This window comes from Dipodomys spectabilis, unplaced genomic scaffold (genome assembly GCF_019054845.1).
Source record: "Dipodomys spectabilis isolate Male_0828 unplaced genomic scaffold, ASM1905484v1 ptg000039l, whole genome shotgun sequence".
In the NCBI taxonomy this organism is placed as follows: domain Eukaryota; kingdom Metazoa; phylum Chordata; class Mammalia; order Rodentia; family Heteromyidae; genus Dipodomys; species Dipodomys spectabilis.
Genome location: NW_024870716.1, coordinates 14,430,531 through 14,448,159, shown reverse-complemented (window position 1 = coordinate 14,448,159; position 17,629 = coordinate 14,430,531). Strand labels below are relative to the sequence as shown.

Genomic DNA, 17,629 nt, shown 5'->3' with positions numbered 1-17,629 from the left:
CTGACAAAACGCGTTCTAGCTTCCTGGTGTTCATGTTGTTAAACCATAAGTTAGATGTTCAGAAGAGTTACAACATTGGAATCTTCCCCTATAGCATACTTCAGTGGATTTGTTTGTGAATATACACATATGGCAATGTATGTATATATATGTTTATAGCTCAGACATAACTTCCATAGGAGAGAAAACATCAGTCCCATTCTCTGAGCCTGATATACTTAACGTAATTCTTTTCATGGGCCATCCATTTCTCTAAAAATGACAAATTATTCTTCCTGATTTAAGAAAATTCATATACATATACACACATATATATACATATGTATATACACACATATGTCCATGTGTGTATGTGTATATATGTATATACATATACAGATGTATATGTATTTGCCACATACTTTCTTGATCCACTCATCCTCAACAGCTAATTTTATAAAACTGAAAAAATCAGCCAGGTGGTAGGTAGCTAATAACTAAGGATCAAGGTTCAAAACCAACCCAGACAGGAAAGTCTCTGAGACACTTATCTCCAAATAACCTACAACAGTAGCCTGGCTCTGAGTGTATGCCCCCGCTTCAGGACCTGCGCACGTGCGTGTGCGCGTGCGTGTGTGTGTGTATGTCTGTGTGTGTGGTGTGTCACACATGATCAGAAAATACAAATTACTAACAGAGGTAAATAATACTGCCTACATATTTGGGGGAGGCAGATAAACAGATAATCCTACCTACTCAGAAGGTTCAGATCTGAGGATCATGATTCAAAGCTAGCCCAGGAGGAAAGTCCATGAGATTCTTTTTTTTTTTGGGTCCGGTCGTGAGGCCTGAACTCTGGGCCTGGGCACTGTCCCTCAGCTCTTCAGCTCAAGGCTAGTGCTCTACCACTTGAGCCACACTCACCACTTCCGGCTTTTTTTTTTTTTTTTTTTGCTTATGTGGTGCTAAGGAATCGAACCCAGGGCCTCATGCATGCAAGGCAAGCACTCTACCACTGAGCCACCTTCCAAGCCCCATGAGATTCTTATATCCAATTAAACACCAGAAAACCAGAAGTGGAACTGTGGCTCAAGTGGTAATGCTAGCCTTGAGCACAAAGAGGCTCAGGGACAACAGCCCAGGTCCTGAGCTCAAGCCCCACAGGAAATTTAAAAAAAAAAAAAGACTTTTTGCCTAAAACAATTCTGTGGGTTCAAAAAATAAACTACTAAGAAAAATTAGATAGGGAGGGCCTTCATAAATTAAAAGAAGTTTATGATACATATCTAAAATCTCATTCAAGCCAACAGTGGAAAGAAACTGAATGATTTAGAAAAGATGCTGGCTGTTAATTTGATGCTATTAAAAAATTCTTCTTACCATTTTAATGGAAAATTGTGTTAATGAAACTGGTGGTACTGAGTTCAAACCATAACACACACACACACAGACACACACACACACACACAGACACACACACACAGACACACACACACACACACACACACACACACACACACACAACATACTCAGCTATTAATAGCCAGGCACAGGTGGATCATGCCTATAATCCTAGTTACTCAGGAGGCTGAGATCTGAGAATTGCAGTTCAAAGCCAGCCTGGGCAGGAAAAGTCTGTGAGACTCTTATCTCCAATTAGCCACCAGAAAACTGCAAGTGGTACTGTGGGTCAAATGGTAAAGCACTCACCTTGAGCTGAAGAGCTCAGGGACATTACCCAGGCCCAGAGTTTAAGCCCCAAGACTGACCAAAAAAACAAAAAATGTACTTTTATCTGAGCTACGTAACTGGAACCCCTCTGTATATCATCTTGATGGTAACAATTAAAAACAAAATTTTAAAGTGAATATACTCTATTTCTCATAAAGGCCAAAGTTTTGAAAGAAAAACAGACTGAGGACCTATTTCAGAGTAAAGAAGACATGTTAGTTAAATACAACCCAGGACCCTGAACTGGACCCCAGAGAAGAAAAATGAAAATTTGGGAGGCTTATAAAGTATACTAGTGAAACAACTAGTCAAATTTATAACATCTACAGATCCGAAAACAGTACTGTGGTTAATGCCTCTAATCTTAGCCACTCAGGATGCTGAGATCTGAGGATCATGATTCAAAACTAGCCTTGATAGAACAAATTTTTTGAGAATCTTTTTTTTTGGTTGGTCATGGGGCTTGAACTCTGGGCCTGAACAGTGTCCCTCAGCTCTTCAGCTCAAGGTTAGCACTCTAACACTTTAGGTTTCCTCAGTCCTTTACTGGAGATGAGAGTCTCATGGGCTTTCCTGCCCCAGCTGGCTTTGAACCGTGATCCTCAGATCTCAGCCTCCTGAGTAGCTAGGATTACAGGCGTGAGCCACTGGCACCTGGCTTTCTTTGAAACTCTTATATCTCAAAAAAAAAGCCAGAAATGGAGGTGCAGATCAAGTGGCAGAATACCAGCCTTGAGCAAAAAAGCTAAAGGACAGCACCGAGGCCCTGACTTTAAGCCCCAATACTGGATCAACAAACAAACGGGAAGGAAAAAAACCCTAAAGTCCATACAATGAGGTACAAGGCCCTGCACCTCTGGCCTCCCTTCTCCTTCCATCCTCCTCAAGCTCCTCCACACACTGTTCTCACCTTGTTTCTTCAAACCAACATAGGCAGGATCCCAGAAATGAGGCTTTGCATAGGTATTCCCTGTGCCTGGCACACAGAGGCCCTCCTTCATACTTGCAATACCCTGCCTCTAAGGCCTTCCCTAGCCATGCCAACTCAGAGTGCCTTCTCCCAGCCCCACATTATCTCCCTTTCTGATTGTGTTTTTTTTCCTTGTAACTCTTCTTGTGTATAACATCTCCTCCAACTCAATATATATACTACATAGCACAAGTCCTTTAGTTGTATTATTCACATTTATTTTCCAGGCTCTTGAACAGAAAATACCAGAAAAGCTCATGAGGCATTTGCTATATCATTGAATCAATGAATGGGTTGAAAAAAGTGAATGAATGAATAAATGAAAACTAGACAAATGGGCACTGGAGCTCACCTAGTAATACTACTCTACTCAGGAGGCTGAGATCTGACAATTATGGTTCAAAACAAGACCAAGCAGGAAAGTTCATGAGACTGTTATCTCCAATGAACCACCAAAAAGCCAAAAGTGGAGCTGTGGCTCAAGTGGTAATGCACTAGCTGCCAGGAACAAAGCCAGTCTTGAGCAGAAAAGCTAAGGGACAGTAACCAGGCTCTGAGTTCAAGCCCTAAGACCAGAAAGGGGAAAAAAATAAACCCCAAAAAACTAGACAAAAGCATATTTGAACATTCTTAAGCTCTGTATTAGTAGAAAGTGATCTGCAAAGCCAAAGAAGGATTTGTCAAAATCCATATACTCACCCAGGGAAGCACAGCTACTCTCCACTGCATTGAAGCTGCAAGCGTATGTGTGAACAGGTACATAAGCAGCAGAAGTATTTAAGGAGGGATCCCAGACAATGACATTATAAATGACTCCTTGGCCCGGGAGGGAAGAGAAGGAAACCTCTGTCTTATCATTAGCTGTTAGAGTAACCACCTAAAGCCAAAAACAATGCACAAATTAGTGGTTAGATTTAAAAACAAACAAACAAAAAAAACCAATTGTTTTACTTATTTATTTATTTTTTATTTTTTTGGGTCTGGTCGTGGGGCCTGAACTCTGAGCCTGGGCGCTGTCCCTCAGCTCTTCAGCTCAAGGCTAGCGCTCTACCACTTGAGCCACAGCACCACTTCCGGCTTTTTTTTTCCTGCTTATGTGGTGCTGAGGAATCGAACCCAGGGGCTCGAGCCTGCAAGGCAAGCGCTCTACCACTGAGCCACCTTCCCAGCCCCTACTTGTTTATTTTTATGTGGTACCAAGGAATTGGAATTGAACCCAGGGCTAGGCAAGCACTCTACCCACTAAGCCACATTCCCAGTCCCATGTGGTTAGATTTTTTTGGAAGGATATTCTATATTATTCTGACCATATGTAAAGAGTTGCGATATTAGGTAGTGGTAGAGTTTAGTGGTAGAGTGCTGGCTAGCATGCATGACTGGGTTCCATTCCTCAGTACCACATAAACAGTACCATATAAACAGAAAAAGCCAGAAATGTGGCTCAAGAGCCAGAGTGCCAGCCTTGAGCAAAGAAGCTCAGGGACAGTACCAAGGCCCTGAGTTCAAGCCAGAGGACTGGCAAAAAAAAGAGTTGCAATATTAATTTTTTGGTGTGTATGTGTGTGTGTGTGTGTGTGTGTATGTGAATATCAGGGCTTGAAAGGAGCTGAGTACTGTCCCTTAGCTTTTCAGCTCAAGCCTGGCGCACTACCACTTGAGGCTGGCTTTGAACTGGAATCCTCAGATCTCAACTTCCTAAATAAATATAGAAAGTGATCAAGGGCATTGGTGGTTCATGCCTGAAATCCTAGCTAGAAATCCTAGGATTTATAATTTTTATAATTATAATTTTTGTCTAAAATTGTAATTTCTGTTTACAGTATACACCAGCTAGCTAATTTAACTCTATCAAAAGGCCAGCCCATCCTATGAAGTCTGTATATGCTAATAAACAATTCCTTATTTAAAATGCTCTCAAAGTTTTGGTATAGTTCGTTAAACATTAGCATTTTAAGTAAAATATGATCTAAATAACATATAAATATAGTTGGGACAACTATATTTCTTTAGTTTATTAAATTTTAAACAACATAAAAACAGGAATCTTTTTTTGTGTGTGCCAGTATTGAGTATTGTAGCTTGAACCCAGGGCCTCCTGCTCTCACATGACTTTCTCAGTCAAGGCTGGCACTTTACCATTTGAGCCTTATCTTATGACTTTTTGCTGCTTACTAGATATTAGAGTCCCTTAGATTTTTCTTCCCAGGCTGGCTTTGAAACTTGATCTTCAGATCTCAGCTTCCAAATAGCTAATATTACAGGCATGAGCCACTAGTGACCAGCCAGGAATCATATTTAACTTTTTTTATTATGTAACAGTAATTATGACTATAAACTATACAACTAACTAATACAAAATCTGATACGATCTCACAAATTATTTATTTTTGCCTAACATGACCTCAAATGACAAAACATTACTTATAGTTTTAGCGTGCTAGCACTGAGCTGAAGAGCTGAGGGATAGCGCCCAGGCTCAGAGGTCAAGGCCCTGACCAACAAAAAAAAAGAAAGAAAGAAAGCACTGTTTTAGTAGCTGGGCATCAGTAGCTCAGACCTGTATTCTAGTGACTCAGGGGGCTGAGAGCTGACTCAAAGCCAGCATGGGCAGGAAAATCCCTGAGATGCTTATTTCCAATTAACCACCAAAAAGCAGAAAGTGGAGCTGTGGATCAAGTGAGCAAAAAGAACACCAGCTTTGAGCAAAAAACCTCAAGGACAATGCCCAGACCTTGAGTTCAAGCCCCAGGACCAACACATACACACATATAAATATTGTACTCATATAATCCTAGCTATTCAGGAGACTGAGATCTGAGAATCGAGGTTCAAAAAGGCAGCCCAGGTAGACAAATCCATGAGACTCTTATCTCTAATTAACCAGTAAAAAGCCAGAAATAGAAGGATGGCTCTAGAGGTAGTGTGCCATTCTTGAGTAAAAAAGACAAGTGACAACACCTGCCCCTGAGTCAATCCCTAGTACCAGTATCAAGTACATACAAAAAATAATAGTAAGCTGTAACATTCAGAATTGCCAGATTTTTCCTAATAGTTATCAGAGTACAGCTTAGGTCTCAAGGTAACCAGGCCACAAAGAAGCTGGTCATATTTTGTATGCACATTCAAAATAAAAATAAAAAATAAATAAGCTCCTGATAGCCCCTCCATCCTCATTGACACTTTTCTTTTTCTATTTTTTCCTGGTACTGATGCTGAGGCTCAAACTCAGCGCCTGGGCATTGTCTCTTAACTTTTTCCCTCAAGGCTGGTGCTCTATCACTTGAACAACAGTTACATTTCCATCTTTTTGCTAGTTAATTGGAAATAAGAACCTCAAGAACCGGGGCTGGGAAGGTGGCTCAGTGGTAGAGCGCTTGCCTTGCATGCCTGAGGCCCTGGGTTTGATTCCTCAGCACCACATAAGCAAAAAGAAAAAAGCCGGAAGTGGTGCTGTGGCTCAAGTGGTAGAGCGCTAGCCTTGAGCTGAAGAGCTGAGGGACAGCGCCCAGGCCCCGAGTTCAAGCCCCACAACCGGACCCAAAAAAAAAAAGAGAACCTCAAGAACTATCTTGCCTTGACTGGCTTTGAACCTCAAACCTCACATTCCAGATTCAACAGCAGCTAGTATTAGAGGGAGGAACTACACTCATACAAAGAGGTCAGAGTGTAGCCACACAAACATTGAGAATCACTTACCTTGACAGCATTGGCCCTCACCTCTGGGACCTGAGCCATCCTCTGCAGATGCTGGAGCAATGCATCCTCAGTGAGGTCATTCTCAGGCAGAAAATACTGGTACACATCATACTGCAACCTCCACCGTAAGTCCTCGCCCTCCTCAGTGTCACAGGGTGGAGGAGCTACACCTCTAAAGTCAACAAAGAAAACTGAACATCAATCTCCTTGATGAAAGTACCATCTACAAAAAAGGACCAGAAGCTCTAATTTCAGGCAACATAGGGGGATGGAGGACTGGAATGTGAACTCAGGACCTCAATTTCTTGCTTAGGTTTTCTCACTTAAAGCTGGCATTCTACCACTTCTCTACTTCTGGTTAATTAGAGGTAAAAGTCTCACAGACTTTGCTGCCTGGGCAAGCTTCAAACTGTAATCCTACGATTTCTAGCTAGGATTTCAGGCATGAGCCACCAATGCTCTTGATTGCTTTCTATATTTAAAAAATGTGTTGTAGGGCAGGGAGCAGGTGGCTCACGCCTGTAATCTTAGCTACTCAGGAGGCTGAGATCTGAGGATCACAATTCAAAGCCAGCCTGGGCAGGAAAGGCCGTGAGACTCTTATCTCCAATAAACAACTCAGAAAGCCAGAAGTGGTGCTATGGCTCCAGTGGTAGAGCGCTAGCTTTGAGCTAAAGAGCTGAGGAATAGCGCCCAGGCTGAGTTCAAGTCCCACAACCGACACACGCACACACAAAAAATGCTTTGTAGTAACTAAGATATACTTCTAAGCTCATAATAGGTCCATATCTGGCTCTTCATATAATAAAGAGTTCATACAAATAGAATAGAGATGGTGTAATGTTAAAAAACAAATCACAGTTCAAACATTGGTAATGAAGTATACACTAGACAATTCCACACAAAAATGAAACCTTCCAATTTGACTACAGAATACTCGAGAGAGTTTAATACACAGTCATGAATGACATTGAATAGCTTGGAAAGATTGGGAGATCATTATACCTTGCGAAGCCAACATTGGCTGGAGCAAATTTGATGGTCATTTCAAAGAAATTATACTCCAAGTAAATGTTGGGGTCAATATCTAAGTCAAACTCCAAATTACATCCTCCAGGAATAGGATCTAAAGGAAAAACAAGTTACTTTAGATTTTTTTTGGTGTGTATATGGTGGTACTGGGGCTTCAACTCAGGACCTGTGCACTGTCCCTTAGCTTTTTCTTTAAAAGCTAGCACTCTATCCCTTGAGCCACAGCTTTTTGTTGGTTAATTGGCAATAACAGTCTTACACAAACTTTCATGCCTAGAATGCCTTTGAACCATGACCCTTAGATCTCGGCCACTTTAGTTTGGATTGACACTTGGTTTCATGCTCTCTAAGCTTACTGCTTCCTCTCCTAAAAAAATGACTCAATTTTTAGGACTGTGATTTGACTTTCTGTTACTGCTTTTATAATGGTTCCTGGCTTAATGTATGAGTAAATGAATATATGTTTTGTCAAGCCAGGTACTGGTGGCTCATGCCTGTAATCCTAGCTAATCAGGGGGCTTAGATCTGAGGATCTCAGTGAGAAGCCAGCTTGTGAAGAAACTCCCTGAGTCTCTTATCTCCAATTAACCACCAAAAAACCAGAAGAGAGTTGCAGTGAAGCTAGTAGAGTGCTAGTTTGAAGGAAAAAAACTCTAGGACAGTGCCCAGGCCCTAAGCTCAAGCCCCAAGACCAGAAACAAAATAAACAAGTAAATAAATATTCTTTCTAGCTCCTTCCATCTTGCTAATTTTCTGGTTTCCTTGCCCAGTAACTATTTCTGATTAAAGAAATGATAGCCAGACGCTGGTGGCTCTCGCCTGGAATCCTAGCTACTAAGGAGGCTGAGATCTAAGGATCATGGTTTGAAGCCAGATCAGGCAAAAAAGTTGCTGTGAGACTCTTATCTCCAATTAACCACCAGAAAAACAAAAGCAGAGCTGTGGCTCAAAATAGAGTACTATCCTTGAACAAAAGAGCTCAGGGATAGTGCCCAGGCCCTGAGTTCAAGCCTTACAACCAACATATAAATAAATAATCCTAATAGAAAATTTTCCTTTCCACAGAACCCACAGATTAGCAGGAAGGTCACCTCCTTCTGAGTAGGAGAGTGGGATGGCCATGTTATGGACAGGTTTCTCTTCTAGGGTCTCCAAGTGCAGTGTACACAGAGTCTGCTTTGGTCTAAGAATAAAAACCAGGCCTCTGTCACTTCCTGTTCCTGATGTATTGGGAAGAATAGTCTGCAATTAGAAAGAGAAGTCATCATCAACAGGTGTAAGCAACAAAGTGCTAAAGTATAAAGCTGATCTAGTACGTATTCCCTATTCAAAATCTTCTGAAGACAACAAGGAAACAAAAAGCCAGGTGCTGGAGGCTCAAGCCTGTAATTCTAGCTACAGGTTGAGATCTGAGGATCAAAATTCCAAGACAGCTTTGGCAAGAAAGTCTAGGACTCTTATCTCCAATTAATCAGAAAAAAAGCTAGAAGGGGAGATGTGGCTAAATGGTATAGCACCAGCCTCGAGCCAAAAAGCTAAGGGACAGGAACAGGCCCTGAGCTCAAGCTCCAATATTGGCATTAAAAAAAAAAAAAAAAAAGGAAACAAAATAATCACCCTAGGAAGAATTATTTTCCTCTTTATGTTTCTATTCTACATTATGCCTGGATAACTCTTCAAAAAAATAGCATTGTCTTAGTCAAGTATGGGCTTTTTAAATAAAATACCATAGACTGAGTAACTGATAAACAATAAAACGTGTGTGTGTGTGTGTGTGTGTGTGTGTGTGTGTGTTTGTGTGTGTGTGTGTTTGTGTGTGTGTGTGTGTGTGTCCTAAGCTCAAGGCTAGTATTCTACCACTTGATCCTCATCTCCACTTCTAGATTTTGTTAGTTAATTGGAGATAAAAAGAGTATCATGGACTTTTCTGCCTAAGCTGGTCTTTGAACTGAGATTCTCCTATCTCAGTCTTCCAAGTAGTTAGGATTACAGGTATGAGCCCCTAGCACCTGGCTATGTGGGTAACTCTTTATCCAAGTTCTGTGTCCTCAAATGAAGAATTAAGTATTGTGACATTTTTTTGTCAGTAATGGGGCTTGAACTCTGGGCCTGGGTGCTGTCTCTCAGCTCTTTAGCTCAAGGAGAGAACTCTACCACTTGAGCCACAGCACCACTTCCAGTTTTTCTGGTGGTTCACTGGAGATCAGAATCTTTCGGACATTCCTGCTCGGCTGGCTCTGAACCAAGAATTGCAACATTTTTAAAGCTACCATGATAATTAATGAAATTCGCTAGATGAAAATCCAAAGGCAGGGCTCTAGGGGAAAGAATGTTCCACTGAGTTTCCAAATACCTCTGTAAGACTTTAGAGTAGCTGGGCGCTGGTGGCTCATGCCTGTAATCCTAGCTACTCAAGAGGCTAAGATCTGAGGATCATGGTTCAAAGCCAGTCCAGGAAGAAAGTCCGTGAGACTCTTATCTCCAATAAACCACTCAGAAAACCAGAAATGGGACTGTGGCTCAAGTGGTAGAGCACTAGCCTTGAGCTGAAGAGCTCAGGGACAGTGCCCAGGCCCAAAGTTCAAGTCCCATGACGAACCAAAAAAAAAAAAGAAAAAAAAAAGATTTTAGAGTGGATTCCACATGAGTGAGATCACAGGGGTGTGTGTGTGTGTGTGTAATATTTATATATAATATGACATGCAATAAAAGTGCTATTAGAAACATGTACCAGGTTGGATGAGTGAGTTCTATAATTTCTTTGTTTGAACAACAGACTCTAAAGAAATGATAATCCACTGAAATACAGAAAACAGCCCAAAAATTCATATGGAACAACAAAAGACCTAGAATAGCCAAAACAATTCTAGGGAAGAAAGACAACATGGGAGGGATATCCATGCTGAACTTCAAACTCTACTACAGAGCTATAATAACAAAGACAGCATGGTACTGGCACAAAAAACAGACCCGAAGACCAACGGAACAGAATAGAATATCTAGAAATAAATCCATAGGCCTACAGCCAGCTGATATTCGACAAAGGAGCCAAAGACATACAATGGAAGAAACACAGCCTCTTCAACCACTGGTGCTGGGAAAACTGGGCGGCCACATGCAGAAAACTAAAAGTGGACCCCAGCCTATCACCATGCACCAACATCAACTCAAAATGGATTAAAGACCTTAACATTAAACCTGAATCTCTGAAACTACTGCAGGACAGAGTAGGAGAGACACTTGAACTAATAGGCACAGGAAGGAACTTCCTGAACAGAGTCCCAGGGTCACAACAAGTTGGAGAGAGACACAACAAATGGGACTACCTTAAAATAAAAAGCTTCTGCACAGCTAAATCTATCACAACCAAGCTAGAAAGACAACCAACTAAGTGGGAAAAAATATTTACTAGCAATATATCAGACAAGGGGTTAACATCCAGTATATACAGGGAACTCAAGAAACTAATCCCTCCCAAACCTAACAAACCAATTACTAAATGGGCAAGGGAACTAAAGAGGGACTTCTCAAATGAAGAAATAAAAATGGCAAAGAAACACATGAGGAAATGTTCATCATCCCTGGTGGTGAAGGAAATGCAAATAAAGACAACCCTGAGATACCACCTTACCCCAGTCAGAATGTCTCACATCCACAAATCAGCCAACGACAAATGCTGGAGGGGATGTGGAGAAAGAGGAACCCTATTACACTGCTAGTGAGAATGTACACTTATACAACCACTTTGGAAAGCAGTCTGGAGGGTCCTTAGAAAGCTAAAGATTGACCTCCCTTACGTCCCAGTCATACCACTTCTAGGCATCTATCCTGAACAACAGGAACCAATATACAAGGACACGTGCACCTCCATGTTTATTGCAGCACTGTTCACAATAGCTAGGATATGGAAACAACCTAGATGCCCCACCACAGATGAATGGATCCAAAAATTGTGGTATCTATACACAATGGAATATTATGCAGCCATTAGAAATGACAAAATAATGGTATTTGCAGGGAAATGGATGGAGCTAGAAGAAATCATGTTGAGCGAGGTAAGCCAAGAACGAAGAGACAAACGGTACATGGTCTCCCTGATAAGTGGATGCTAAATGCAAAATGTTAGGTGATAAGACAAAATTAACAGGACTTAAGAAACAAAGAACTCCCACTCATCTGGTCGAACCACTACTAAATATCCCCATGCTGCTGATCACATGTATGGTGTATAGTGTACACCGTTATATGTTATAGACTGTGTTAGACAATTTGCTCCAAGAAAGTTAGAATGAACTTGTGACTTTAAATGAGCATCATTATTCCACAATACTATGAAATTTGGGAAATTATGTAATCACTTAACCACAATTAAAAAAAAAAAAAAAAAGAACCTCGGGGAAGGTAGGGAGGGAAGGGATGATAGGGAGAAAACAATGGAGGGGGTAACAATACTCAATAGGAAGTGTACTCATTACCTTGCTCATGTAACTGTAACTCTCTGTATAGTATCTTTACAATAAAAAATTAAAAAAAAAGAAATGATAATCAAGAGATTTTAGTAAACCATTATATAATACTACATACAGTATATATTATATTGTATATATTATATACATTAAATTGTTCTCTTATCAAGATATGCTGTATGTCATATAATGTACATTATGTAGTAAAATAGTATGCATTGCAAAGTACATATCATAAATCATCCATAATATGTGCTATATACACTGTATGCATGTTATATAGAAGCATTTATTATATTAACATATATGTATATACATAATGTATTATATTACACATGATATAATGTATTACCTAGTATATGTTTATTGCATTGTAATATATTAACTATATTATAAATGCCTGTTTCTCTCATTGTCTTGCTGGCTCTGCTGTTGCCAATAAATGTCTGTCATTTGTGACAACATGTATAAAACTAGAGACTTTTATGTGGAGTAAACAAAGTCAGGCACAGAAAGACAAGCAACTGTTAGGTCCAAACCATCAGGTGTCTTTTCTTGAAGATCCAGATGAGTGTTCTAACTTACCACCCCCACTTTACCCTCTCTCCTTGACCAACTATAACCCATTTGGCTGGCAACAGCCCAGGGTTTTGAATACACTCCATTCTACTCCCTTCCTTTCTTCATCTGTGACTCATTTTCCACGTTATTTAGGCCCCACATTAGTTATTTTGAACCAACCTCCACCAGACAACTGTAGCATTCTCAAGGACCGACCCACTATTAAAAAAAGTCCTAGCTTCACTGGGGGTCAGTGACTCATACCTGTAATCGCAGCTACTCAGAAGACTGAGGTCTGAGAATCATGATTTGAAGCCAACATGAGCAGGAAAGTCAATGTGACTCAAATCTCCAATTAATCACCAGAAAGCTGGAAGTGGAACTGTGGCTCAAGTGATATAGTACTAGCCTTGAGCACAAATGCTCAGGGACAGTGCTGAGGCTCTGAATCCAAACTCCAGGGCCAGTATTTAAAAAAAAAAAAAAGCCCTAGCCTATAAGCAAGGGCAAATCTCTAGCTCTGGTTAGAGGCTTCTATTAGCAGGGGTTTCAATGAACCTGTGCTAGTGGGTTGTTTTTGTTTTTAACTTAAATTAACAATGATCTTACTCAGAAGCAGAGAGTGGAGTGATGGCTAAGAGTCTGCAGAAAGAGGGGAAAAGGACCACCAGTGTGCAGATTGCTTGGTTATAGTCCCATAGGAGCCACACTATTTGCAAAATAACTTAGGAGTCTAAATGTTTTCACTATGAGGAAAAGATAAATGTTTGAGAAAATATGCTGGATTTTACATTACACACAGATATATGTGTATCAAAATTATAGGTAAGCTGGGCACTGATGGCTCACATATATAATCCTACTAACTGCTCAGGAGGCTGAGGATCACAGTTTGAAGCCAGTCGGGGCAGGAAAGTCAGTGAAATTCTAATTTCCAATTATCCACCAAAAAGTCTGAAGGAGCTATGGCTCAAGTGGTAGGGAGCTAGCCTTGAGCAAAAAAGCTCAGAGACAGTACGTAGGCCCTGAGTTCAAGCCCCAAGACAGTCACCAAAACCAAAACAACAACCAAAAAAATATCTCCAGAAATGTGTACAGTGTTTTGTTTTTGTTTTGCTGGTTATGGGGCTTGAACTCTGGGCCTGGGCGCTGTCCCTTCACTCTTCAGCTCAAGGCGAGTGCTCTACCACTTGAGCCACAGCACCACTTCCAGTTTCCTAGTGCTTTATTGGAGATAAGAGTCTCATGGACTTTCCTGTCCAGGCTGGCTTTGAACCGTGATCCTCACATCTCAGCCTCCTGAGATTAGAGGCATGAGCCACCAGGGCCCAGCTTTATTTTGTTTTGCAATGATGGTGATTGAATCCAGACCTGACACTTGTAGGGAACTCTGGAGCTGGGAGACCAGTAAAGATTTAAGAGGTTAGAATGCTGCCTCCTCAGTATTCGGAAGGTTGAGAACTGGGCCCTGGAAAGGTCAAAACAGACAAGGAAAGATAAATGTGTAAGTTAAATTAACTGGACCCAATGGAATCTAAGTCACAGGTGACTGGCCCCTATGACACTTTAGACAAAGGGAATAAGATGAATGTTTGTGTTATAGTCATTGCCTCTCCCTGCTCCCTAGCTATAAGGAGTAAGTTATTTCTATGTGCACAAACTATGTCTTCTGCTAATGATTGTAACCACATTTTCTGCACATACCTACAGTAACTTTCCCTGTATTAAACTAAATAAATGAGCTTGCTTATGGGGAGCTCGGGGTTCAGAAGCTGGTGAGCACTGGACACCCTGCCACCCCACTTTTCTATCCTCTTTTTCTTTTTTCCCCACCGTGCTGTCCCTAGTTGCTCTTAGCAACATTAGGCAAGTACTCATTTTTTGTGGGATGTTTCTTTTGCCAGTCCTGGGGCTTGAACTGTGATATGGGTGCTGCTCTGAGCTTATTTTTGCTCAAGGCTAGCACTCTACCACTAGAGCCACAGAACCACTTTCAGCTTTTTCTGAGTAGTTTATTGCAGATAAGAGTCTCACAGACTTTCCTTCCCAGGCTGGCTTTGACCTGCAATCCTCAGATCTCAGCTTCCTGAGTAGCTAGGAATTACAGGCATGAGCCACTGGCACCTGGCACTTAAAAACAAAATAAAAAAAAAGAAAAACACCTATTTGCTTTTGCTTTTTTTTTTCTGGTACTATTTTGGTTTTTCAGACACAGTCTTACTAACTTTATCTGCTCTGATTTCAAACTCAAGATCTTCCTGTGTACCCACAGGCAAATAATATCCAGCTTATGTTTATATTAGCTAAATATAAACTTATAATTAACAAGAAATAAATGTTGTCATATGGAAGGCAGTCTGGAGAATTCTCCAAAAATTAAACATAAAACTAGCCAGTGGTCCAGCAATACCACTCTTGAGCATTTACCCAAAAGATTACAAGTCAGGATACAGTAAAGACACTTGCACATCTCATGTTCACTGCTGCACTATTAACATGGCCAAAATATGGTAACAGCCTAGATGTCCTTCAAAAGGGTAAACAGAAAAAAAAGAAAAAAAAAGGGTAAACAGATTTTTTAATGTGATATACATATATAGATACTATCTGTATGCAAGTAGATATACAGTGTGTATATATCCTATATATAATGTATACATATGTGACTATGTAGGACATATATATATTTACATATATAAAATAAAACATACAATAAAACTTTACTTATCCATCAGGAAAAATAATATTATGTCATTTGCAGGAAAATAGAAGATCTGGAAAAAAATTATGATAAGTACCAGTAGCTGACACCTGTAATCTTAGCTACTTAGGAAGCTGAGATCTGAAGATCAAGCAACAAAGTGCATGAGACTCTTTTTCTCTAATTAAACACCAAAAAATCTGGAAGAGGAGTTGTCACTCAAGTGGTAGACTAGAATGCTCAGGGACAACACTCAGGTCCTGAGTTCAAGACCTAGGACCAGCACACACACACAAAAAAAACACATACACAATTACGATATATGAAGTAAGTCAGACTTAGAGAGACAAATTGCACATGGTTTCTTTCATATGTGGAAATAACTATAAACTGTAAATATACGTGAAAAAGTATACATAAATATATTAATTAAAGCATAGTATATGCAGAAGACAATTCTATTACTCCTCTGAACAACTCAGTTTAACAAAATGAATACCAGGGAGAGGGAACATGTTTTGTAAGATGAGGGGAGGGTTGAAGAGGAGGGGGCAGACAAATAGGATGGGTGAGCAAACACAGTCATAATATTCAATGTATACATGAGAAAATGGAATGAGGTAACTTGAAGGGATGGGTACAGGTAGAAGAGATGTGAAGGAGTGACATTGATCAGGGTGCATTGTACTCATAAACTGACATGTTGAATTGAACTGTCTTTGTACAACTACTTAAACTTTTATTTTTATTTTTTGCTGGTCATGGGGCCTGAACTCTGGGCCTGGTCATTGTCCCTCAGCTCTTCAGTTCAAGGCTAGCGATCTACCACTTGAGCCACAGCACCACTTCTGGCTCTTTCTGCTTATGTGGTGTTGAGGAATCAAACCCAGGGCCTCATGCATTGGAGACAAGCCACCTTCCAAGCCTCAATTAAAACTTTTAGAAAACAGTTAGACTAAAAACAGAAAACAACCCACCATCTCTTTACTATACCCTCTACATGAGACCCCGAATGGAATCTTATGAAATAATAGCTGCTAGGAAGGAAGAGAGTGGGAATTTGTGTTTTGAGGGCAAAAAGTAAAACAGACTTCCATTTCAACAAGTAAGTCAGGCAAGGTGGCTCATATCTACAATCCCAGCTTTGCAGAAGGCATCAGTAGGATGAAAATAGGCCAAGACCAGCCAAGCAAAACACGTAAGACCCTACCTGAAAAACAACTAGAACAAAACAGGTTGGGTGCATGGCCAATGTGGTAGAGTGCCTGCCTAGCAAGTGTAAGTTCTGAATTCAAATCCCTACTACCAAAAGAAAAAAACAATTGAATGTCAGCACTTACCCTCCCTTGAAAGACTGGTAATGCTCTGTACTTTTACAGATACTGATGTCTCCTGCACTTAATAGAACTTATTCCTCCCCATTTCCCCACACTATCGCTGATATCACCACCCACCACACTCATAGATTTTATTGGGATGGAATGACAGATATTTAAAAAATATGAAATACTAAATTGGGCACATATGGCTCACACCCATAATCCTAGGTACTCAGGAGGCAAGATCTGAGGATCAAGCTCTGAAGCTAGTCTAGGCAACAAAGTCCACGAGAACTCATCTCCAATTAACCGGCAAAAGGCCAGAAGTGGAGCTGTGGCAGAGCACTAGCTTTGAGCAAAAAGCTCAAAGACAGCAAGCACTCAGGTTGAGTTTAAGCTCCAGGACTAGCATAAGTTTTTTAATATATTTTTTATATTTTTAATATATATTAAATATATTTAAATGTTTAATTTATTATATTTTTTAAATATGTTTTAAATGTATATTATATAATCTATAACATATAATATAGATTATATATACATAATATACTATATACTATATAAATAACATAAATATATAAATATACAGATACAATAGATGAACATATATGAATATATATTTATATATGAATATATATTTATATCAATATATTTTTTATGTAAATATGTTAATATATTATGTTTAGTAATATATTTTAATATATTATATAAATATATATTACATCTACTATACATACACATTCTAGTATATTCTAGAATATAGAAGTATATATAATATGTACTTTTTATAAATATATATTCTAGAATATTCCTTTTTTTCTTTTTTTATTGTGAAACTACCATACAGAGGGGTTACAATTACATGAGCAAGGTAATGAGTATATTTATTTCTTTTTTTTTTTTTAATAGCTTAGCATTTTTTTTCATTTTTTTAATTTTTTGGGTCCAGTTGAGGGCCTGAACTCTGGGCCTGGGCGCTGTCCCTCAGCTCTTCAGCTCAAGGCTAGCGCTCTACCACTTGAGCCACACTGCCACTTCCGATTTTTTTTTTCTTCTGATTATGTGGTGCTGAGGAATCGAACCCAGGGCCTCATGCATGCAAGGCAAGCGCTCTACCACTGAGCCACCTTCCCAGCCCCAATGAGTATATTTCTTATCAAGCATTGTTACC

General features: G+C 39.9%; 1 protein-coding gene across 1 annotated transcript in view; it reads right to left on the bottom strand.

Annotated features, from left to right (window-relative positions):
- The window catches only part of Tm7sf3 (transmembrane 7 superfamily member 3), a 48,402-nt gene that overhangs the window by 16,160 nt on the left and 14,613 nt on the right, over positions 1–17,629 (bottom strand). The window contains exons 3-6 of the mRNA XM_042677455.1: positions 8,500–8,650; positions 7,382–7,502; positions 6,377–6,548; positions 3,380–3,557 (exon numbers count right to left, since the gene is read on the bottom strand). Of these exons, the coding sequence (XP_042533389.1) occupies positions 3,380–3,557; positions 6,377–6,548; positions 7,382–7,502; positions 8,500–8,650 (622 nt within the window). The remainder of the gene's footprint in view (positions 1–3,379; positions 3,558–6,376; positions 6,549–7,381; positions 7,503–8,499; positions 8,651–17,629) is intronic.